Source organism: Neolamprologus multifasciatus, chromosome 4, assembly GCF_963576455.1.
Source record: "Neolamprologus multifasciatus chromosome 4, fNeoMul1.2, whole genome shotgun sequence".
NCBI lineage: Eukaryota > Metazoa > Chordata > Actinopteri > Cichliformes > Cichlidae > Neolamprologus > Neolamprologus multifasciatus.
This window is the reverse complement of record NC_140442.1, coordinates 18,933,431-18,959,568: the sequence shown is the minus strand read 5'-3', so window position 1 is coordinate 18,959,568 and position 26,138 is coordinate 18,933,431. Positions and strand designations below refer to the sequence as shown.

General features: G+C 39.0%; 1 long non-coding RNA gene and 1 gene segment (V, D, J or C); both read left to right on the top strand.

Moving 5' to 3' along the window:
- The first annotated feature begins 1,611 nt into the window (after window positions 1–1,611).
- Window positions 1,612–2,470, top strand: LOC146520271 (immunoglobulin heavy variable 5-51-like). The segment is given in 2 exon segments: window positions 1,612–1,984; window positions 2,061–2,470. Coding segments are annotated over 2 exon segments (360 nt in total).
- Window positions 2,471–21,162: 18,692 nt separating this feature from the next.
- LOC146520270 (uncharacterized) lies at window positions 21,163–22,804 on the top strand. Its single transcript, XR_014873820.1, has 2 exons — window positions 21,163–21,493; window positions 22,761–22,804. It is a non-coding gene; the product is annotated as an uncharacterized LOC146520270 (long non-coding RNA).
- The last annotated feature ends 3,334 nt before the right edge of the window (window positions 22,805–26,138 follow it).

Below are 26,138 nucleotides of genomic sequence, written 5' to 3'. Positions count from 1 at the left end.
GCCATGAAGAAGAAAAATGCCAGAACATTTTACAAACTTTAGAAATTCCACTGTGTTTGCAGATTCATTGTCACTGGTGCAGATGGAATGATTTTAAATTTACGCTTATAAATACAAAAGAAATACTGAGTAGTGGCATGATTGATGAAAATGTGATTTCTGTCACAGGTGTGTAAAGTCAATCAGTATGACTCTTGTGTCTACTGTGTGTTATTGTGTATTACTGTACTTAAGAAAGTAAGACCATAAAAATACGTCATATTTTAGCATTTTTTAATATTTGACATAACAAACAACAGCAGGTGTCAGTAAAACATGTAAACTGGAAACAAAGGAAAATATGACACAGATGTAAATATGTCAAAATGAACACGAGTGCAGCTGCTGTGGTTTCTGACTTCCTTTTCTTAAAACTATAAATAAGTTGTTTTACTTGCAACAGTAAAGGAGATTTATTTTATTCACAACTGATTTTATATAGCATCTGTAAATATATATTATATTGTACATTAGACACATGCTATGGCAAGACCAAGAATTTCTAGAACAGGTATTTGTTTGAACATTCACTTATGATGAAACATTATCATTTATTTATTTGTGTGTTTTTTTTTTTTCCTCTTTTCAGCGTTCTGTCAAGTCCCTTTAAAGTTTTCCAGTCTGTTCACCATTGCTATTGTTGCTACCTGAGTTCTGTTCAGATGATGATATGCAGCATGTTTATTGCTTTAGTACAGTAAACAACTAATCATTGTATATAAATAGGTTAGTATGACAGTACTTGTGTGAGTGAATCAAAAATGTGTTTCACTGATGAAGAGGAGAGGAGGAGTGTATGCAAAACAGAACATGTCAGGGAGACATGCACCTATTCAGATAAACACTGACACAAAGACAACACCTTTGACAATGATCACCAATGTCATAAACTTTCACAGTACTACAGAACTTATGTCAAACATTAAATGCCTGCTAACACTATATTTATACTCACATTAACAATATTCTGCACATTATAACAAGTAAAGCATCTATATGTCTATATTACAAGTAGCTACTGTAGGTGAGGCAGTGTTTGACACAAAATAATCATATTTATTATTTAACTAACGTGTCATTAGCATAAAAATTGGATTTACACATTGATACTGTATTTACGTGACTATAACATATTTGTTAAATATCTGTGTTGCTATGTTAACATGTCTTCAACACTTTTTCTCACATGGAAATGAAATGAAATGAAGCACAATGTGGCAGGACTATGCTAGCTGTTTGTGCAAAGATTCACACTGGTGCTGCCCTGCATCCTACTCAGAGGACCACTAAAGTTGCCCCAACTGCCTTGTACAAGCTTCACCCATGGGAACCATAATTAACCTACTAAAATATTACAGTTATTGATGAAAATGAGTGAAACAATAGTAGATTCAAACAATAAAAATTGCATCAATTGCCTGATTTTACTGTGGATCCCATTCTGCAAACACTGAAAGATGAAGTAATTACATTAATGTGCAGAAAAACATAAGTACAGGAGAAATATTTTAAATACATCAACAATTTAATTATATAATTTAAAATGTAAATACACTGTGTATTTCTGTACGTGAGGAATGACTAATGACTAAAAAAATCTGTGGAACAGGGATGTGTTATGAGAAAAAAGTCATTCGACGTTCAATTTCTTTTCAGGGGCAAAATGTAAGTAGAGTAAGTAAAAGTAATAAATTCAAATAAATGTAAGGTAAATTTGATCTCCTTGTGAGTTTATCTGACACTATTACTACGTATCTACTAAGAGTTATAGCTGGTACTCCTGCCTAATGTGTTTGATTCTATGCAAACTCGGTGAGTTTCCTTTCTACTCAGCAATAAAAACTCACACTTTGGGGTGACGATAGCAGAACATCACCCTCAACATAAACCATGTTTTCGGTAGCTCTGCTGCTGTTGTTGGCAGCTGGATCACATGGGTCTCTCTGTATTTGCCATACTCACAAGTTTATTTTTAACAGCTTTACTCGATCATCTGTTAAAAAACTCTTTTCTATTTACAGGTGTAAAGTGTGAGCAGTTGACACAGCCAGGGTCTGAAACTGTGCAGCCAGGCCAACGTCTGACCATCACCTGTCAGGTCTCTTATTCTCTTAGCAGCTACTGGACAGGCTGGATCAGGCAACCTGCAGGGAAAGGACTGGAGTGGATCGGTGCCAGATATACTGGAGAAGCAGCTTACAAAGATTCACTAAAGAACAAGTTCAGTATTGATTTGGACACTTCAAGCAAAGCAGTGACGCTAATTGGACAGAATATGCAGCCTGACGACACTGCCATGTATTACTGTGCCAGAGATGCACAATAACACAAGCCAGCAGTGGACCTGAACAAAAACCCCTCAGAGCCTGATCACTTACATGAAGCTGCCAGAGGAGGAGCCCTCAGACCACAAATGACAAATGACCACAAATAAAATGAGTAAAAATGCTTTGGTCCAACTTGTTGTAAAGATTTATTTTAAATCAATTTAGCTTTAATGTGCCATCTTATTCAATACAATTCAAATTGTTGGGAAATCAGGTTTATGAGAAGCTGAACAAAATCTCCAGACACACTCAAATATATTGTCAGTATTAAATATTGTACATTTTTTTGTCTCTTGTGGCATTTCAGTGAAAAGTGTTTTTTCAGAAATAATTCCATTTGAAACTTTGTATAACTTAGCATAAAGACTCAATGAAAATATTTTACAACCACCTAAAGGTGGCAGAAAATTGAACATGAACTGATTTGAAGGCCTGAAATACATGTAAACATGTACACACTATAAAAGGATTGTTGTTGTTGTTGTTGTTTCTGACTTTGTGTTTCAGTGGGTCACAATACTTTTTTACACCAGTAAATTTCTGAATGTTTAAAAGGGAATTCTGTAGGTAGATGTCAGTAATAAATAATAAAAACAGTATTGGGGTGGCAACAAAAGAAAGATTTGAAACACATAAAGCCATATTTATAGTCACATTTTAAGGTGGCGTGGCAAACCTCTTAATAAACAGTTGGTTACATTATTTATTGACACAACTTTAGGAAATGTATAACTTTTCAGGTACATTACCTGGCATCTCAACAGCTACATAATGAGAAGATGCTGAGCTTTTTATTTGCTTTAAATTTGTAGAATTCTACTGGAAAAAAATACTTCTGAAAGTTTTTCTAAAGGATACACTGAAGGTATAACACTACATGAATTGTCAGTTGTATTAAATATATATACAGTGGGGCAAAAAAGTATTTAGTCAGCCACCGATTGTGCAAGTTCCCCCACTTAAAATGATGACAGAGGTCAGTAATTTGCACCAGAGGTACACTTCAACTGTGAGAGACAGAATGTGAAAAAAAAAATCCATGAATTCACATGGTAGGATTTGTAAAGAATTTATTCGTAAATCAGGGTGGAAAATAAGTATTTGGTCAATAACAAAAATACAACTCAATACTTTGTAACATAACCTTTGTTGGCAATAACAGAGGTCAAACGTTTACTATAGGTCTTTACCAGGTTTGCACACACAGTAGCTGGTATTTTGGCCCATTCCTCCATGCAGATCTTCTCAAGAGCAGTGATGTTTTGGGGCTGTCGCCGAGCAACATGGACTTTCAACTCCCGCCACAGATTTTCTATGGGGTTGAGGTCTGGAGACTGGCTAGGCCACTCCAGGACTTTCAAATGCTTCTTACGGAGCCACTCCTTTGTTGCCCGGGCGGTGTGTTTTGGATCATTGTCATGTTGGAAGACCCAGCCTCGTTTCATCTTCAAAGTTCTCACTGATGGAAGGAGGTTTTGGCTCAAAATCTCACGATACTTGGCCCCATTCATTCTGTCCTTAACACGGATCAGTCGTCCTGTCCCCTTGGAAGAAAAACAGCCCCATAGCATGATGTTTCCACCCCCATGCTTCACAGTAGGTATGGTGTTCTTGGGATGCAACTCAGTATTCTTCTTCCTCCAAACACGACGAGTTGAGTTTATACCAAAAAGTTCTACTTTGGTTTCATCTGACCACATGACATTCTCCCAATCCTCTGCTGTATCATCCATGTGCTCTCTGGCAAACTTCAGACGGGCCTGGACATGCACTGGCTTCAGCAGCAGAACACGTCTGGCACTGCGGGATTTGATTCCCTGCCGTTGTAGTGTGTTACTGATGGTGACCTTTGTTACTTTGGTCCCAGCTCTCTGCAGGTCATTCACCAGGTCCCCCCGTGTGGTTCTGGGATCTTTGCTCACCGTTCTCATGATCATTTTGACCCCACGGGATGAGATCTTGCGTGGAGCCCCAGATTGAGGGAGATTATCAGTGGTCTTGTATGTCTTCCATTTTCTGATGATTGCTCCCACAGTTGATTTTTTCACACCAAGCTGCTTGCCTATTGTAGATTCACTCTTCACAGTCTGGTGCAGGTCTACAATTCTTTTCCTGGTGTCCTTCGAAAGCTCTTTGGTCTTGGCCATGGCGGAGTTTGGAGTCTGACTGGTTGAGGCTGTGGACAGGTGTCTTTTATACAGATGATGAGGTCAAACAGGTGCCATTCATACAGGTAACGAGTGGGGGACAGAAAAGCTTCTTACAGAAGACGTTACAGGTCTGTGAGAGCCAGGGATTTTCCTTGTTTGAGGTGACCAAATACTTATTTTCCACCCTGATTTACGAATAAATTCTTTACAAATCCTACCATGTGATTTCATGGATTTTTTTTTCACATTCTGTCTCTCACAGTTGAAGTGTACCTCTGGTGCAAATTACTGACCTCTGTCATCATTTTAAGTGGGGGAACTTGCACAATCGGTGGCTGACTAAATACTTTTTTGCCCCACTGTATATAAAAAAAATTCCATGACAATGTGAGTTTTTTTAATATTTTATTTGTTGTTTGACCGGAGACTGCAGATGGAAATTAGCTAGGAGCTAAATGTTGTATTACCCATCTCTTATCTCAGGAGATGTTTTTGTTCATGGTTCGTGGCAAACAAATAAATACATCAGTCACAGTTCTTAACCTGCAAATCTTTGCTCTGAAAATACGAAAAGACAGGTGCTCATGGAACAACTTTGAGCAAAAAAAGTTAGGAAAATGTAGTTTAATATTCAGTTTCATTGTGGGGGGCTGTGAAAGTGTGAATACAATTAAACAAATATTAGGCAAAGTTATCATGAAAAGTTTTTGATATAGAACAGTCATCCTTCTGTTGGCTACAGTCAGTGCTTCGTGTGGTTTATTCCATGCAAACTCAGTGAGCTTCCTCGCTACTCAGCCATAAAAACCTTCTCATATTTTTTTGGCTGGAGATACCAGAAATCTCACCATAAACAATGTTGCCTGTAGCTCTGCTACTGTTAGCAGTTGGATCATGTAGGTTTCTCTGGATTTATCATACATGGTTTGCATTTGTCATAGTAACCAATTTATCTGTAACTGCACAATTTGAAATATGCTTCTCTCTTTACAGGTGTAAAGTGTGAACAGCTGACACAGTCAGGCCCTGTGACTTTGCAGCCAGGTCAACGTCTGACTATCAATTGTCAGGTCACTTATTCTATAAGCACTTACTGGACAGCTTGGATCAGACAGCCAGCAGGGAAAGGACTGGAGTGGATTGGAGGATCAGGTGTTGGACATAGCACATTCTACAAAGATTCACTAAAGAACAAGTTCAGTATCAGCTTAGACTCTTCCAGCAAGACAGTGACTCTAAATGGACAGAATCTGCAGCCTGAAGACACTGCTGTGTATTACTGTGCCAGGAAACCACAATAACACAAACCAGCTGCAGACCTGAACAAAAACCCCAAAGTCCTTAAATACATACTGTATCTAAAAAGTATTCATAGTGCTTCACTTGTTTTGTCATTTTGTCACATTGTAGCTTTATTCCAAAATGGACTAAATTCATTTTTCACCTGTGAATCCAATGCTTAGGTTGGCAGAGATACAATGTTTGCTTTTCATGCACTTTCTACTTTTTATTCAGATTATTTTAACATGTTTCTATGATACAGTGATGTGGAAAAACTGTTTGCCACCTTCCTGATTTCCTTTTGATTCCTTTGTTGCAACTAATTTTAATCACAGTGTCAATTTAAAGTATGACTGAGTAATACAATTAAAGAAATGCTAGGCAAAGTTGGTCTCCTGGCAAGTTTATCAGATAACATAGTTGGTAACTTCCTTGCTACTCGACTATAAAAACTGCTTATAAGAAAACTTCAGGTGAATGCAAACAGGCCATTTATTCTTTTGGCAACTTTTGAGCGATCGTGGCTCAAGAGTTGGCAGTTCGTCTTGTAATTGGAAGGTTGCCGGTTCGAGCCCCGGCTCCGACAGTCTCGGTCGTTATGTCCTTGGGCAAGACACTTCACCCGTTGCCTACTGGTGGTGGTCAGAGGGCCCGGTGGCGCCAGTGTCCAGCAGCCTCGCCTCTGTCAGTGCGCCCCAGGGCAGCTGTGGCTACAATGTAGCTTGTCATCACCAGTGTGTGAATGTGTGTGTGAATGGGTGGATGATTGTGTATAGTGTAAAGCGCTTTGGGGTTCTTAGGACCAAGTAAAGTGCTATACAAATACAGACCATTTACCATTTTTGTTTATATGTTTATCACACTTAAATATTTTAAATCATCCAATAAATGTGAATATGAGACAAAGACAACAGAAGTAAACATAAAATGCAGTTTCTAAACAAAGGTGTTTATTATTAAGGGAAAAAAATCCAAACTTCCGTGGTCCTGTGTGGAAAAAAAAGATTGTCTCCTAAACCCAATAACTGGTTGGGCCCTTAATAGCAACAATGGCAATCAAGTGTTTGTGATAAATGGCAATGAGTCTTTTACCAGTTTCTTGGATGTTGTTTTGTAGTCTTTTGTGACATCTTAGATGATAACTTCACTATTGGGGTAATTATACTTGGCCAGCCACTCCTGGGAAGATTCACCACTGTTCCATGTTTTTGCCATTTGTGGATAATAGATCTCACTGTGGTTTGTTTGAGTGCCACAGCTTTAAAAATGTCTTTATATCCTTATAACCTTCTCCAGACTGAGAGCACTTAAATACTTGTTTGTTGTTTTTCATTGTTCCTGAATTTCCTTGGATTGCAGCATGATGTCTGGCCTTTGAGGAATTTTTGGTCTAGTCCACTTTGTCAGGGAGGGCCTTTTTAAGTGATTTCAGGTGAACAGGTGTGGCAGTAATCAGGCCTGTGTGTGGCTAGAGAAATTAAACACTTTCCAAACATGTGATAAACCAAAGGTAATTTACATTATAACACCTTCATAAGCATATTCATATAGAAACTGCATTTTGTGTTTACAGGTGCTATCTCTGTCTAATATTGAAATTTGTTTAAACGTGAAAAACATACAAAAAAAATAGGTAATCAGATAGAGGCAAACAGTTTTTTTTTACACACCACTGTATAATGATGAATATAGTGATGAATGAAATGTATACAAAGTACTTTCTGTACATTTTTCATCATTTTTAAATCTGGGTCTGGCATCAAACTAAAATTGTTAATAATAATATGACCTTTAGTACTTCTCTGCTTTAGGGCTTTCTGGTTGATCCAAATCTAAAATTGAACTTAAACTATGTTTTCAAAGACACTATAATATTAATTAGCTTATTATTGTTACTGCTGAATGAGTACTCTGGTATAGTGAAGACTGTAACATGACTGATATGAGAGGGAGCAAAAATAATATCAAATCTGTGTAAAAATTGGTAATTGTTATGGCAAACATGCATTATTAAAAAAGTGACATTGTCATCATTTTTATTTAATATGCAGAGGTTTGGAGGAGAGATTAATTCTTCAGGCAAAATGCATGTTCATAGCACAGACTTGCTAGCATTTGAAAAACTGTGAAAACAGTTAAAACATTTCCTTCAGTTATCACTTTCCTGTGAGGTGGAGTCAATGCAAAGCATCTTCCACTGCTATTTAACCCTCTTTGGAGAGAACAACAGACACCTTTGTGCACTATGGTGGATTTCAAGGCAGGACTGCTGCTTTTAGCTGTTTGCTGGGCAGGCAAGGTTTTTCTCTGAGCTTAAATTGACATTGACATGAAATTATGAAAAATAAGTCATTTGATTTTTTTTTAATGTCTTGACAGGTGTTGATGGTCAGACTCTGAGAGAATCTGAACCAGTGATTAAAAGGCCTGGAGAATCCCACAGACTGACCTGTACAGCCTCTGGATTCACATTCAGCAGCTACAGGATGGTTTGGGTCAGACAGGCTCCTGGAAAAGGACTGGAGTGGATCACTTTTATACACACAGGCAGTTCTCATATCTATTACTCCCAGTCAGTCTAGGGTAGATTCATCATTTCCAGAGATGAGTTAACTTTTTCTACAAATGAACAGTTTGAAAACTGAGGACACAGCAGTTTATTACTGTGCCCGGTGTGACACAGTGGCAGCCAGTAATAGGATAGTGGTTGTCCTGTGATGCTAAATTTATTCTTTTATCCTTGGATGAAAATTCTCAAAATGGGCTAAACTACAATGATTACTTCTTTATTTGTGATTATTTAGGTACTATCATGGAGAACATGAACATATGCCACAGTGTTGATGACTCTTGATACACTGAGGAAAAGGTGATATTTTTTCCTTTCCTTATCTTCTTCCTGTGAGGTGTCCATACAAACGAGAGGCAGCTCCAATTGCTACCTAATGACAGATAACAAACAACTTTGGGTGCCATATTGTATGATGGATTACAAGACAGGACTGCTGCTTTTAGCTGTTTGCAGGTCTGGTCAGGATTTTCCCTGATCTTGATTTGCCAAAGCTTACATGTTGAGAATAGCTGACCTCATGTTTTTTAAAATGTCTTGCAAGGTCTTGATCATCAGATTCAGAGAATCTGAAGCAGTGATTAAAAGGCTTCAAAACAAAGTGTTATCTGATGCAGTTGAGGGACATTTTATTTTATATCACTGCAGCCCTGCAACATCAAACTAATCTGAATTCCCTAAATAGAGCAAACAATATTGTAACACATAAAGTTAATCCATTTTTGTGAAGGTGTTTATGATGACGGGGAAAAAACTTACATGGCTCTTTAACCTGATAACTGGTTGGGCCACCCTTAGCAGCAACAACTGCAAACAAGCATTCGCAATAACTAGTAAAGCCATTTTTAAACTATATTTAAAGGTATGGACTGCTTTGAAAAAATGAAAATGAAAAGTATACTGGTAAATCCAATATAAGATCTTTACATAGTGTGATGTATGGTTTTTGCATGTTGTGAAGCAAAAAAAAAGATCAATATATGACTGAGCATATCACATATTCTCAATAAATTAAAAATGAAGCATATACACTTCTGTTATATCCTTGTATTCCAATATAAAGTAAATATTGCTAATCACAAAATCACAACATTCTGTTTCTCTCTGATATATCAACCAAACATTTTGTTAAACCCAAAAATGTTATTTCAAATAAACCTAATTTAAACTAGCCTACATTGTTTTTTCGCTCTTTCATTATAGTGTCTGAATGTTATTCACAGTCCTGTTGCAAATCTCTGAGAGGAGGAGTTCATGCAAAAACGCTGAGAGCGTCTTCATCTTCATATCCGACTGCAGGGATGATGACAGAGAACAGTGGACTCATCCCAACATGATGGACTGCAGGACAGGGCTGCTGTTTTTAACTCTCTGCTTGGCAGGTTAAGAAGTATTGTTTTTTCTTTTGTTTTTTTGATGGTCACATGCTTTAAAGTTGTGCAAGTTATTCATTTTCTCATTATTTTGTAGGCGTTAATGGTCAGACTCTGACAGAATCTGAACCAGCGGTTAAACAACCTGGAGAGTCTCACAGATTGACCTGTACAACATCTGGAATCTCGTTCAGCAGCTACTGGATGAACTGGATCAGACAGGCTCCTGGAAAAGGACTGGAGTGGATTGCAACTGATGCAGGTGGTAGTAGCAAATACTACTCTCAGTCAGTACAAGGCCGGTTTACTGTCTCCAGAGACAACAGCAGAGAGCAGCTGTATCTGCAGATGAACAGCCTGAAGACTGAAGATTCTGCTGTTTATTATTGTGCCCGAGAGTCACAGTGATAGGAGTTGGTTAAGCAGCTGTACAAAATCCTTCAGGTTTTATTATACTCTCTCACCTAATGTGTACCATTTAGAGAACTTATTCACACCTAATAAAGAATAACATACATTTAAAAAAAAAAAAATCACACACCATTTTCTATCTTATAAGAAGTTTAAGCTGTGACACTCTACAATTATCTTCACTAAGGGGTACACAGGAAAATTTACTGCTGATTCTGGAGGAAAGCTGGCATTTCTCCTAACTCTGAGATTACAGTTTGGCTCCCCACCTGCGATATAACAGAACAACTTTACACCAAATATAAATGAATCTCTACTGACAGTCTGCACATATGTTTGTTACATTACCTCCTCGACACCTGATGAAACAGTCTGAGTAGCAACAGATGTCCCCAGTTCAGTGAAGGATTTAGGGAGAGGAGGCCCATAAAAATGTGAAATTAAGAATTTCTCTGGCATCACACAAGTTCCAATTTAAAATAAATAACTTAGATCTTAATAGCTGTAGTGTTATTATCAAATTAAACTAGTTGAATTAGTTTTTCAACTTTTAAACTTCAGCCACTATCTGAGCCATAGCTGACCCTTAAAACAGTCTGGAGACCAACAAATCCTGAATCAAGTAATGTGTTCAGTTTAGAGTGATAAACTCTTAATGCTTAAAAAAATAGTGTGAAGTTGAAGATAAAGTTAACTTTATACAGAGATAGAAAATTACTTATTTTAAATACAGTTGTTTTAGAACTGTATATAAAACACTACAGATTATTAGATATTAGAGTAAAATTAGACTATAACCGATAACTATATCAGCAAGTCCAAGGAGTTACTCTTTATTCATTGTTTCCATGGTAAGAAAATTGGTTATACTTTAAAACACAGAAGACGACTATATTTTTTTTATCTCCTTTCTTTTTTACAGGAGTTTGGAGTGAGATCAAACTGGAGCAGGATCCCTCTGAGGTGAAAAGACCTGGAGAGAGAGTGAAGATGTCATGTATCCTATCTGGTTATAGACTGACAGGTTACAATACTGGCTGGATACGACAGAGACCAGGGGGAGCTATGGAGTGGATTGGGTGGATTAACACAGGAAGAAACTCTGCTGCCTATGGCAGTTCTTTTCAAAGTCGTGTAATCACGACTGAAGAAGGCTCCAGCAGACAGTACACCTGTTGTTTACTTCTGTGTCCAACACTGAACACAAACTGCTGCACGAAAACCTCAGCATGTACTAATATCAAGTAACAATGTGATCTTATAACTTCTGTCTTTCCTCTGCAGATGAAAAAGAGTTTTTATTTATCCATATTTATTATTTTATTATAAAATGAGGATAAAATATTAACTATTCATAGCAGTTAGGGAAAGGCAAGCAAGCTGAAAATGAAGTCGTTGTCGTTACTTCAGCTTTAGTTGTTATATGTACGTTAGCACAGCGTCAGCATTGCAATGAAATGTGTTGGACGAGCAGTAGTAGTACATCCAGAAGCTTTTTAGTGTTAAAGAAGGCTTTGTGCTTCAGTAAATCTGGCAGTAAATGTTCTTTCTTGAGTGATAACCAGCTGTTCTCATTTATATGACTCGCATAAAACAAACATGTTGTAAGAAAGTAAAAAATAATTTTGTGCTCCATCTACTGTGATTAGTAGCTTTAACACGATGGGCACAACCAGACTGTCAAGGAGAATAATGTGAGGTTGTTGTGATTCTTAGCACACAGCTCATCCTTATCGATTTTCAGGCCCACCTTTCCCTAACCTAGATCACGTTGTCAGTGAGATTAGAGAAAAGAGGTGGAGGCGGAGTCAATGCAAAGCACTGATAGCTTCTATCTCTTTATGTGTGACTGCAGAGATGATGACAGAGAACAGTGGACTCACAGCCTGACATGATGGACTGTAGGACAGGACTGCTGCTTATAACTCTCTGCTTGGCAGGTGAAAAGCTTTGTTGATGATAATCTAAAATTATATTTTGGGCCATACTTTTTAAGTTGTGCATTTGTTATTAATTTTCTCTTTACTGGGGCAGGTGTTAATGGTCAGACTCTGACAGAATCTGAACCAGCAGTTAAAGAACCTGGTCAGTCTCACAGATTGACCTGTACAACCTCTGGATTCACACTCAGCAGCTACTGGATTCACTGGATCAGACAGGCTCCTGGAAAAGGACTGGAGTGGATTGCTGCTGATACTAGCAGTAGCACTAATTACTATTCACCGTCAGTCCGAGGCAGGTTTACTGTCTCCAGAGACAACAACAGACAGCAGCTGTATCTGCAGATGAACAGCCTGAAGACTGAAGATTCTGCTGTTTATTATTGTGCTCGAGACCCACAGTGACAGAAGTGGCTAAGCAGCTGTACAAAATCCTACACAACTTATTACATCCACTCATATATAATGATCCATTCAGTTGTAATTATTCCTTCACTGCAAATAAAGTAAAACAAAAATTTAAAAAATTCCAAACTCTATTCTTACAAAATTAGGGTGTAATTATCTTCACTGAAGAGCACAAATTTTCCATCATAGCATATGCTAAATTACTTAGAGACTGTGTTTTAAATACAAAATCCTGTTCCTGTAGAGAGAGCTCAATGCAATCTTTTGCGCCTTTATAAACACATCATCACCAATATTTGCATTGCATCTTGGAAACTGTGTTTTGAACTACGCAAATATTTTGATTTAAACTGCTATAAAATATGGCACATATTATTTTGTCAAGTTTATTATTTATTGTTTGTTTCCATGGCATGAAAATGATCTATTCTTTAAAATACTGAAGACAAATGTGGTGAGTGACAATCACTACTTTATCCTTTTGTCCTTTTTGGGGAGTTTAGAGTGAGATTAAACTGGGGCAGTCTCCCTCTGTTCTGAAATGACCAGCAGAGAGAGTGAAAATATCATGTGTTGTATCTGGTTATATTCCGTGTCATGGTGCTGGGTTGTTGACCCAGCGTTTTGTGTTTTATGATTATTTTCTGTTCTAGTTATTCTGTGTCCTCCCCCCTTGTGTCCGGTTCGGGTTCTAGATTTCCTGTTTTGTTCTGAAGGTCTGTGTCTGTTGTCATTGTGTTCAACTTGTCTCCTCCGGTCCTCATGTGTATTGGGTTCAGCTGTTCTTCCCTCCTGTGTGTGATTACCTGATTACCTTGTGTGTGTATATTTAGTGGGTGTCGGTCTGTGTTCGTTGTCGGCTCGTCTGCGTTCTATGGTGTTCCGTTCCTGTCTCTGCGTCTCTCTGCCCCACACCCCTTTTGTATGCTCTCAGGTTTGTCATTTAGTTCTCCCAGTTTAGGTTTCTTCAGTTGTTTTCTCATGCTTCGTTGTTTGTTCTGCCACTGTCACCTGTAAATAAACCCTCACTCATATCATCAGTCGGCTGCCTGCATTTTGGGTCCTCCTTTTCCTCCACACCACACGGCTCACCCCGCCAGCCGTGACATTCTGACAGACTACATTATTCACTGGATACCAGAGAGACCAGGAGGAGCCTTCAGCTGGGTAGATGAACACAGGTTTAAAACTCTGCTACCTATGGCAATTTAATGTCATTTCATCATGACTGAAGAAGACTCTAGCAGCAGACAGTAGCTTGAGATCAAGTGTCTGACAGCAGAAGATTCTGCTGTTTATTCCTGTGCTTGATCAAACAATAACAGACAACAGAGGAGCAGCTATACAAAACCTTTAAGTACAGTGTAGTTCCCGTAGTTTTGCTTCTTGTGTTAACACATTGTTTCCCTGTGTACACATACCCTAGACCTACCTTTGTTACCTACAGAGACTCTGGTGCGAGAGAGGAGTGAAAGACTGGTGAGACACCAAGAGAGAGTGAAGAGGAGTGAGACTGTTCCCCTGCTTTTCCCTGTGGATTCTCTGGAGCCCTGATCCCCACACCCTTGTATATAGCACTTTGTCACTGTTGCACATTTCACCTGGTGTTCGTGAATAAACCTGTCCTGCGTTTGAGTCCCTCCAGTTACTGTAACAAAAAGTGACTAAGCTAAAAAAAAAAAAAAATTGTTGGAAACAGAGCATTTTTGTTTACAGCCTGAAGCTTTGACTCGTTGGGATTACTTGAAACTTTAGCTGAGAATAATCTGAACATTCACCTTTGCAACGGTAAATGTATTAAAGAATGTGAGGAAATTGAATGATAGGTTTATTTTAAATAGTTTTCAAATGACATTCTTTACACATGTAGGGAAACACATTTCATTTGTTTGTTTTTGTATTTTTGACAATTACATGTTTCTCTATTTTTCTTTCAGTCACCTGCAGGTGCTTCCCAGCTTTGGGCATGAAAGGAGGGGTGATAACTGTGGGAACCAGCTCCACATTTAATGATGGAAAGGAAATTAGAAACGCCCAAGACCTTGTTGCTGGTGTACAATGAGTATACATCAGTGGACTTTGGTTACACAGCTAGTTTTCAACTACATTACTTTGTCTTGGTCTGTGTCAACCTGCCACTACAAATAACGTGTGATGAGAAATTCCTCAAGCAGATAAACACACGTGGCTTTCTCCACAGGAATGTCACTGTGGTAATGGGAGCTCGTCAGGTGGTGATGAAAACCTTTGAGGATTTCACACATTCCTGGTACTGGATTCTCTTGTAAGTAATAAACTCTCCTGTTTCATCCTTTTCTTGTCAGCTCTGTTTGTATTGCAAAGAGATTTTTCTCAAATTGATTGTACCTCCTCTTTGCAGGGAATTGGTTATTGCCACGATCATCAGCCTCCTCTTCCGCCTCCGCTTCCTGCCAGGGATCATGGGCTGAGTCATGATTGGCATGTTGGTAGCGGTGATAGTGAGTGATAGAGAGTGTCAGTATAAATGTGAGCATGCACATTGAATACACTTTTGCATGTGCATACCAAGCGTATATTAAAAAACACGCATTCATTAGTGTGGGAAAAGAATTTTCTTCATCATTACCAAGTCATTGATAATTTTACAGATTACTACAAAGTACCTCTAAACAGTGCTGTTCAAACAGCTTAGCGCAGACTTCAGTTTCAGCGTCTCAAACAGTATTTAACTTTTATATTAACTGCTTTAAGCTTTTCTTTTTTAATTCCTACCATCCACATAACCCTCAATCTTTGCTACCTCGCTACTCTCCAGTGTACCACCGAAGAATCACTGACAGACTGATTTTATAGTCAAAGAAAAAACAATGCAAGTGTGTATTTTTGTGGCTTTAACATACGACCATAAGACCGTCAACTCAAAACAAATCTGTTCCAAAGGAGTGGAATTGAAAAATGAATGTGGAGTGTTAGCAAAACAACTAGTTAAACTTTGCAGACTTGTTCAGCTAGGTAATTTCTCAGATACATTAATCTTAAAGTGCTGGTGTTGTCTCCTCTCCATCAGCTCATCCACAATAACATGTGCAAAAAAACACCCAAAAACCAAAAAAACAGAAAAGGCTGCTGGTCAATGTTAATAAGAAATTAATACTCCTACGAAAGAGAGGTGTGCTGCTGTTTCCAATAGGATACCAGGAAAGTGTACTACCAGTGATAAAAGAAAATTGCGGCCACAAGATGGAAAGATTGATGAAAATAGGCTAGAAGTTTTATGACAGAACTAGTGATAGGAATTACGGCTTTTTTTAGTGAGCCGAGCCGAAAGAGCCGGTTCTCTAAAAAGAGCTGGCTCTTTCGGCTCCCAACCGGCTCTTCAGCTTGTTTTGTTGCTTTAATTAATTTATTATCAACAATATAAAATTACGCACAAAAGAAATTACTAATTTAAAAAAACATGGTTTTATTTATATATGTTTACATATAAATATGTACCATGGCCCCTACAGACAAAGCCAGTACAAACTTCAAAACACATCCCTAGCCTTAACTGAACTTCCAAAACAGAGCTACCAAGATCATTTAAATTACACAATTGAAAGCATATGTGTATTGTTTGTATACACAAAGACTCATATATATTCAAATAATTTTTTTAAAAAGTTCATTTACCTGTTGCTGCCACACACCAAATCCGGTAGTTGGTACTTCCTGGCTTGTGTAGCCACTAGGTAACAAAAGCTCAACAAGGCCCTTAGCATCCTGGAGCACTTTTGTTGTGTTTTGGAGTTTGTACGTGTTTTAGAGAATTCACGTTTTGGAGTTTGTACGTGTTTTAGAGGTTTCACATGCGTTTGTACGTGTTTTGAGTTTGTACATGCTTCTGAATTTGTACGTGTTTCTGAATTTGTGCGTGCTTCTGAGTTTTTACGTGTTTTGGAGTTTGTACGTGCTTTGTCTCTAGCGGCCACCGTAAATATACTTTTATTTATTCACTCCACATAAAATGTAATAAATAAATGATAAAATACAAAAACCAACTATTTACATTTCAACTAAACTATTTAAATTTACAGCTTTTCCCTTTTAAATAAATTTAAAGTGAAACAACACAAAACACTGCAAACCACAACGCAATAAAATATAAATTAAAATATGCAAAAAAAAAAAGAAGATCCATATTATCTGTCATATAGGCCTGCATGAATAAACTTTCTGAATCCTTTATTATCCACAACTGAAAATAGTTGTGGATGATTACTATACCTTTCTAATGTGATGTTGTTGTCGTCCCTGGCTCTCTTTCTCTGTCCTTCCCTCCGCTCTGTTATTGTGCTACTGGGAGTGTAACTACCGCCCCTCCCCCCTCTGCCCAGCGCAAGCACAAGGCTGGCGTGCGGAGTGAAGCGGAAAAAAAAGTGAGAGAGACAGAGGGCGAGAGAGAGAGAGAGAGAGAAAAAAAAGTCTCCCAATAAGGAGCCGGCTAGTGTCATTCACTTCAAAGAGTCGGCTCGTTCGCGACCGACACATCACTAATGCTGGGCAGACACTGCAATTTTTTCATTCGCGCGATTCAGCTCCTGCTCAAACTGTACGATTGACTCGCAGGGGTTAGAAGTTCGTAGGTCACGATGCAGGGTCTCACACTATACGGCCCGATGCTCTGATGCGACCAGAGTGCTCACACTGTGCGTCCATAAAAATGAAGGTTATAACAGAAAATCTGTCACTCACTCTCCCTCTCTGTCTTTCACTCACACAGACACGCACACCACCACCATCAACTTTGCTGAATTGCTAATGAAAAACACTGATCAGGCAGCTGTGATTGAGCAGCAGTGTAAATCCAACTATTTTCATGGTTGTTGTGGTCGTGATAATTTTGTGAGGCCACATCGAAAAGGCTCGGATGAGCTTTCCAAAGTTCTACAAGTGCCTCCATCGCTTGTGTCCAGATCACACGCTGCACTGCCGTGCTACTCCGTCTTTTTCACTGACATTTATGTGTTTGCGCTTGCGCAGTGTGAGAAGCTGCGGTGACACCCTCACGACAGTCGTGAGAATTTCAAACAGGTTTGAAATCCTCTCGACCAAGTGATTGATGATTGGGAGCTGGTCTTGAGGTGTTAATCGCCGTGTAAACTCAGCATAAGACACACGGAGTAAAAAGGTGAACTCAAATGGAACTTTAATGATTGATGACAAAAAACAGAAACCTGGTTAAACTGAAAGTTAGACCACACAGCATGGGATGATGGTAGCTCACGACACAGACCAAAGAAAACACTCGGCTTAAATACACAAGTACCATAGAAGATACGATCATAGTCAGGAGGACACCACGGCTTCCAGCAGAGCTCCTCCTCCAGCTGGGCAAAGGCTGCCTCCCGACGCTCGTACACCTCACGGTCTGCTGGGTCCGTGTTGTGGTCGCGATCTTCTTTTATGTGGAGGCTGTGTGCAAACACATGGAGTAAAAAGGTGAACTGAAATGCAACTTTACCTTCAAAGTAAAACAGGAAACATAACACAGAGACGCAGACTTGACAAGGGAATGCAGCAGACAGGGGAGAACGAGCAACTAAGGAACACAGAACAGAAACCAGAAGGGAGAACTCATAGTACAATACAAAACTCTGGGTCGATGACCCAGGTCTCCTAACAGTTTGAATTTGATGCCACCAACATATCTCAAGACAGCTGAGAAGGCAACAGTAGGGTCGAAAGCAAGTGGTACTAAAAAAGAAACAGAAAAACATTTTGCAACTTTAGGTTAATTGGCAGAATTGGCAGCAGGTCACGAACATGACTGAAACTTTTTTGGAACTTGGGTTGTAAATAAATAAATAATTACATACATATAATTGACTGTAAACTGAATACCTCTACCCATGATCCTGTCATCAGTCAGCCCAGATGCCTGTGCAGTATGCTTAGGAACTTCCCTCTGTCCAGACTGTGTTCTGCTCTTTGTTGTTAGACTCCGCTATAAACATGTTAAAGTCTTGGATAAGGCACTCAACCTCTTTTTTACTGACTATAAACAAGAACATAAAAAAAATGGCATACACTTCATCTGCTCTGACAATAATTAGACGACAGTGTGCATTTTCATACCTGTTAAGTAAAACAATGAACCGTAAAGCTTGGCATGAAGAATGGATCGCTGTTTGTAAACTGAAACACGCTGAAATTAATGGCTACATTTTTCTACGTTTAGCTCAAAACCTTACAAAGACAGCGATCGTGAATTGGAGACTGCAGCTGCTGGGGGTGCACTACTACTGAACCTTTGGATGGCCGACAAAATCTTCCGATGTTTTCAGCTAAATCGCTGAACATGCTGGTAGGCAAGACATGAAGCAGTTCATGGCGGTGAGAAGTGACCGTCAGGGGAGAGCAGACACAACCTGACCACTACCGGCACACAGCTTTTTGTAAAGCCTTTATTTTGGTATTTCCGCTGACCCGTGCAATAAATTTGCATGTTAGGTAATTATTCAGTTTCCCGTGACATTTTGATTTAACATTTAAATTTAAATATAATATTTAGATTTAACATTTGGCTTTAATATTCAAAATTGTGTTTTAAACATAAAAGGTTACAATTATTTTAGTAATTGTTGTAAAAAAAAACAACTCAAAAAAACATGTTTTTGTGAGGTTTTGAGCTAAAAGCAGAAAAATGTTGCCGTTAATTTCAGCATGTTTCAGTTTACAAATGGCGCCCCATAATGAAGAGCACCAAACTACCGCTATAACAAAGTTAGCCGAGTTAGCCTGGATATTTTCTGCTTCAAATCGATTTTAGCTTGAATAAAGTGATATCGAATCAAATCCTGAATTGATTTTTAAACAGTGATTCTTGAGATTAGGGACAAAATAGGTTTTAATTTTCTAAAAAATATTTTTTGATTTTTCAAAAACATTTACATATAATTGTTACACCAAATTGCTGTCTGGTTATACAATGACAAGTTACAGCATTAACTGGATATGACAGAAACCTGGGAAAGCTTTGGAGTGGATGGGGTGGATAAACACAGAAACGACTGGTGCTAGCTACGCCAGTGCCTTTCAAAACCGATTCACCTTTACTCAAGATGTTCCAAGCACCACTCACTACCTCGAGATCAAGTCTGACAGCTGAAGATACCAACACATTCTGTTTACTTCTGTGCCCAAAAAAAGCCCAGTGACTGTAGAATGAAGAACAGCTAGAACATGACAGTTATCCATAGAACTGAACTAGAAATTAATTCAGTTATCAACTTAGTTTTTGCAGTTAGTTATTAACAGTACTGAGAATTTTTAAGATGAAAAGGTGATTACAGTTTTTTTCCCTAACAGATCAACTTTTACATTCTCTCAATTCATATCCAGTGAATGATCACATCAGACACTGAATCAAACAGGATCTCAGAAAAGGATTGAAGTTTTTTAAAAAGTTCCTTTTAATATGAAGACACGTCCTGGCAGACCCAAGCTCACCAGCCATCTGCCACAACCTGTTGTGGTAAAGAATATACATTATACACTATGACTAATAATACCTTTCATTTACTTCAAAGGCAATATGACTATGATATCCTTCCTGTTATGACCATTCACATTTTGACTGCGGTAATACATAAAGTTTATATTTTTCACCAAGTAAGAACCCAGTCAGTTTTGTTCAGTAATGTGTTTCATATGAGGAGGAGTCTAATTTAAACAATAGCTCTGTTCAGCTCAAAGGACAGCAAAAACTAACACTATGAACTAAAGAGTCTGCTGGTTTTATCTTTCTACTGGACAGATGAAGATTTTCTCTTACTATATTTTTGATATACATTGTGTTTGTTTCTGAACTGACTTAATTCATGGAATTAAAAAAAACATTTTAAGCAGAAAGTGATGGTTAAACAGAATATGAAATCATTAAAAGGCCTGGAGAGTCCCACAGATTGATCTGTACAATCTCTGGATTCGTCTTCAGCAGCTTCGCTATGGTCTGGGTCAGACAGGCTCCAGGAAAAAGACTACAGTGGATTGCTTTTATAGGCACTTTGGGTTTTCCTACTTAATACTGCCAGTCAGTTCAGGGTAGATTCAGCATCTCCAGAGATGATTCCAGCAACAAAAGTCTAGATACATATGAATAGTTTGAAGACTGAGGACACTGGAGCTTATTACTGTGCCAGATAAGAAAATGAGAGACTGTAATTTAAATACATAATAATAAAGAAGGTTAAACAATATAACTTACAGCTTCATTATCACTCATAGTTACATAATGCTGTTAAATATTTCATTTTCTGGATTCACACCTGAGTATTAACTTATTTTAATCCAGAGAAGAACTTGGTTATTATAAACTATTTCACCACATATAACTGAAATCTTTTGGTAACAGCTGACCAGTATGATGTGTAGAAGGACACACAACATTATTTATTGTCAGATCACGAGTAAAATCTGTGAAGAGCTTTAGGACGGAGCCAAAATTTGGCCTTGCACTCTCATCTTTGATCTCCGCAGAATGTCACAATGAATGTGTCAATTAACCGTTCATGCTGACATTTCACCCTCTCATTCCAAATACATAAACACTTCTAGAAACAGCTATCACAACTACGTATATAAGATATGTGTTTTTCAGTGCTGGATTTAGCACAATTTGCAATAAATTGTGTGTAGTAATAGTAAATTAAATATGTCTGTGAAGGTTCTCAGTCATCCAGGTCACCGTAGTCAAAGGAGCTTGCAAAGAAAAGCGTCTGGACTTCTTTAAGTTACTTGAAGACGTTTCACCTCTCATCCGAGAGGCTTCTTCAGTTCTAAGGTCAAATGGTGGAGAGTCCCAGATTTAAACCTAGTGGGAGTGTCCCCCCACAGAGGGACAAAAGGACCCCCTGATGATCCTCTAATCGCCTGAGCCAAGGTGTGGAACTGGGTGTGGGTCCCAATCAGCCAGAGTTTCGGGTGAGTTCATTGTGAAACCTGGCCCCACCTTATCGTGCGAATTCCTGAGGTCAGATGGCCCAGGGTGTGAGTGGGCGTTAAGGCGTCTGGGAAGGGATCTCAAAACTGGATTATAGATGGCAGAGAGTTGGTGTCGTAACCACCGCCTCTTTTCAAAGATGGTCGCTCACAGTGGACATAGATGGCTTCTTTCACTCCTCTTTCAAACCATCTGTCCTCTCTGTCCAAATGTGAACATTGGCATCCTCGAAAGAGTGTCCTTTATCCTTAAGATGCAGATGGACAGCTGAGTCTTGTCCTGTGGAGGTGGCTCTTCTGTGTTGTGCCATGTCGCCTTGTGAAGTGGCTGTTTGGTCTCTCCAATGTAGAGGTCTGGGCATTCTGGCTGTGCCATGGGCTCCCCCGTGTCACCTATTGTAGCCAACCTTTACATGGAGGAAGTGGAAAGGAAGGCTCTTGGCTCTTTCAAGGAAGAGTACCCAGCCACTCGTATGTAGACGACACCTGGGTCAAAATCAAGACACAAGAAGTGGAATCCTTCACTGCGCACATCAACGCTGTGGATAAAAACATCAAGTTCACCAGGGAAGACACAAAGGACGACTGTTTGCCTTTCCTGGACTGCGCTGTGCACATTGAAGAGAATGGCAACCTCAACATCGAAGTTTACCGGAAGCCCACACACACGGACCAGTACCTCCTGTTTGACTCCCATCACCCTCTGGAACACAAACTTGGAGTAATTAGGACCCTACACCACCGGGCAGAACATGTTCCCTCTAAGCCTGAAGGGAAAAAGAAGGAACACACACATCCTAAATGGGCGTTTTTAAAGTCAGCAAAGAGGCACAGAAAAGAAGATCAGACACCAGCGAGGGAGGATAAGAAGGACAGACGCAACAACATTGTCATCCCCTATGTAGCCGGTGTATCAGAGAAACTCAGGAGGGTTTTCTCCAAGCATGACATCCCGGTGTACTTCAGACCCAGCAACACACTCAGACAAAAACTGGTTCACCCGAAAGACAAAACGCCAAAACACAGACTTAACAATGTGGTGTATGCCGTACAGTGCAGCGAGGAATGCCCAGACCTCTACATTGGAGAGACCAAACAGCCACTTCACAAGCGCATGGCACAACACAGAAGAGCCACCTCCACAGGACAAGACTCAGCTGTCCATCTGCATCTTAAGGATAAAGGACACTCTTTCGAGGATGCCAATGTTCACATTTTGGACAGAGAGGACAGATGGTTTGAAAGAGGAGTGAAAGAAGCCATCTATGTCCACTGTGAGCGACCATCTTTGAACAGAGGCGGTGGTTTACGACACCAACTCTCTGCCATCTATAATCCAGTTTTGAGATCCCTTCCCAGACGCCTTAACGCCCACTCACACCCTGGGCCATCTGACCTCAGGAATTCGCATGATAAGGTGGGGCCAGGTTTCACAATGAACTCACCCGAAACTCTGGCTGATTGGGACCCACACCCAGTTCCACACCTTGGCTCAGGCGATTAGAGGATCATCAGGGGGTCCTTTTGTCCCTCTGTGGGGGGACACTCCCACTAGGTTTAAATCTGGGACTCGCCACCATTTGACCTTAGAACTGAAGAAGCCTCTCGGATGAGAGGTGAAACGTCTTCAAGTAACTTAAAGAAGTCCAGACGCTTTTCTTTGTAAGCTCCTTTGAGTAAATTAAATATTTAACTCTTAAACATATTCTGTTCTTCTCCTGAAGGTGAAACTCTTGCAGATACAAATACAAAAAGGCCATCTGCAAAAATTACCTGTCCAAATTTTTTTCAGTCACAAAACATACACCACATCTTTTTAGTAAACCCAGAAGCTGTTTAGTGTTAAAGAAGGGTTATTGCTGCCACCGACCATTAGTTAATCTGGCACTAAATGTTCTTTCTTGAGTGATAACCAGCTTTTATTGCTGGTTATCACTCATTTATGTGACCCGCATAAAACAAATATGTGCTCAAGTGAGATATTGGTCTGTAGTCTACTGTTGTAGTTTCAACATGGTGATGTTGTTGTTGCGATACACCGCTCATATTAATTTCATCAGGGAGAAGCTGCCCTTCACGAGGAGGCGGAGTCAATGCAAAGCACTGACAGCTTCTATCTCTTTATGTCTGACTGTAGCGATGATGACAGAGAACAGTGGACACAGGCTGACATGATGGACTGTAGGACAGGACTGCTGTTTTTAATTCTTTGCTTGGCAGGTGAAGAGCTTTGTTGATGATAATATAAAATTACATTTTGGGCCATGCTTAAGTTGTGCATTTGTCATAGATTTTCTCTTTACAGGTGTTAATGGTCAGACTCTGACAGAATCTGAACCAGCAGTTAAACAACCTGGTCAGTCTCACAGATTGACCTGTACAACCTCTGGATTCACACTCAGCAGCTACTGGATGCACTGGATCAGACAGGCTCCTGGAAAAGGGCTGGAATGGATTGCTGCTGATGCTAACAGTGCCACCAACTACTACTCTCAGTCAGTTCAAGGCAGGTTTACTGTCTCCAGAGACAACAGCAGACAGCAGCTGTATCTGCAGATGAACAGCCTGAAGACTGAAGATTCTGCTGTTTATTATTGTGCTCGAAACCCACAGTGACAGAAGCTGCTGAGCAGCTGTACAAAATCCTGATGGTTTCATTAGATTCAAATTTTAAATTCACTTTATAGAATATTTTTTCACCAACCCCAATAAAATCAAACATATATTTTATTAATTTTGCATACTATATTATATCTTACAAACACTTTAAGGTCTAACTCTGGATAGCAATTATCCACAGTACAGGAGAAATGTATCATCAAAAATATATTGCTGATTCCTCCTGCACTACATGCAAAGCAATGAGAAATGTAGATCAGCATCGCATCAATTCTGCAGCATTCACAAACCATCCCTCTGTAAATAATCTGGTCAAGTGAGAATAAGATTCTCATGATGTTTATAAGCTTAAGTATTACGGCAAAAATACTCATGATATCGTATCACATAATAAAATACTTAGCTGTGTAAATGAGTTTTTGAATACTAAATTTCTCCTGTAGAGGGAGATCTATTCAAACTTTTGCTCCACTATTACAATTGTCATTTTGTTCATCACAGAACTTCTTGCAGTTCTTTTCTTTTTTAACCAGAAAAACAATCTCTGACTATAAACAGCTTTAAATTATGGCAAATTATGTTTTCTTTAAAACACTGAAGACAAATTTGATGAGTGATTCTGGACTCTGTAGTCAATCGTGTCACTTCTGGGTTTTTTGCTATCCTTTGACCTGAAGAGAGCTAATGTTTAAATTTGACTCCTCCTCATATTAAGCACATTACTGAAAAATAACTTACTGTGATGATCACTGCTTCTACTATTTCTTCTTCCTTTTGAGTTTGTCTCCCCCTGAGATGTAAAGACCTGGAGAGAGAGTCAAGATGTCATGTATGCTGTCTGGTTATAGCCTGACAAGCCATTATTTGCACGGGATACAAGAGAAACCTGGAAGAGCTCTGGAGTGGATTGGCAGAATGGACACAGGCTCAAACTCTGCTATCTATGGCAGTTCTTTTCAAGATCGCTTCATCGTAACTGAAGAAGACTCCAGCAGCAGTTAGTACCTTGAAATCAACAGCCTGACAGAGGAAGATTCTGCTGTTTACTTCTGTGCCCGACAAAGCACAATGATTGAAGACAGAATAGCAAGTGTGCAAAAACCTCAACTGGTAAAGGGCTCTCAATGACGTTTTGGTTTTCACTTCACCTGAAAAAGGACCTTTGAGTCTACATTTAAAGTTTTACTGTAAGCAATGGGAAAATATCTGTTCATTATAATAATAATTTCAAAAGTAAATAATGGTAACACTTGATTATAGACTGAAAAGATGAGCAGGCTGAAAATCATTCATAGTAACTTTCAGTAACTGAGTGACATTAAAATGATGTTTAGTTGTTTCAATAGGCACAAGTCATGGTTTCCTTCTTTGTCAGATGTTTCACAGAAGCAGGAAACATAATTCTCAGATAATGATTTTACAATCTCTCAAATCACATCCAGTGAATGACAAAATCAGACAGACAGACTGGATCAGACAGGATCTTGGCAAAGCACTGAAGTGAAGTTATTAGCAGATACTATACTTTGTCAACTCTGGTTAGGACTGAAGGCACACAGTTATTGTTGCTGAATGAGCTGTTTGAGCTGCTGTAGGTGAAACTAGTTGCTTTGAGCAAATATGACACAATGAAATTATACTAAACATCCTGTGATACCCTACAGGTCCTATTAGATCCCCCCACTCAACTGATGCTATCAGTTTTTGATAGCATTAATTACACCCATAATATATATTTTAAAAATGAAAAACAAAAAAAAAAAACTACTCGCTGTGGTAGCTTAGACATGGTGCTGATATTTCTCCTTCCTCACTTGTTTCTGTAACATAACAGAACAATGTTACAACAGATTCATTAAATAAATTACACATTAATATCCATTATCACCGTGTAGCAGGTATTAGTAGTTGTAGTGACAGTGTGTGCATGTGTTTCTTACATTGCCTTTTCTAAAACACAAAGAAAACTAAGTTTGCAACTTATTTTTCCACAAGTTCAGTAATAGAAGAATTGGGCAGAGTCCCATTAAAAGTTTTAGATTCAGGAGGTTTAATTT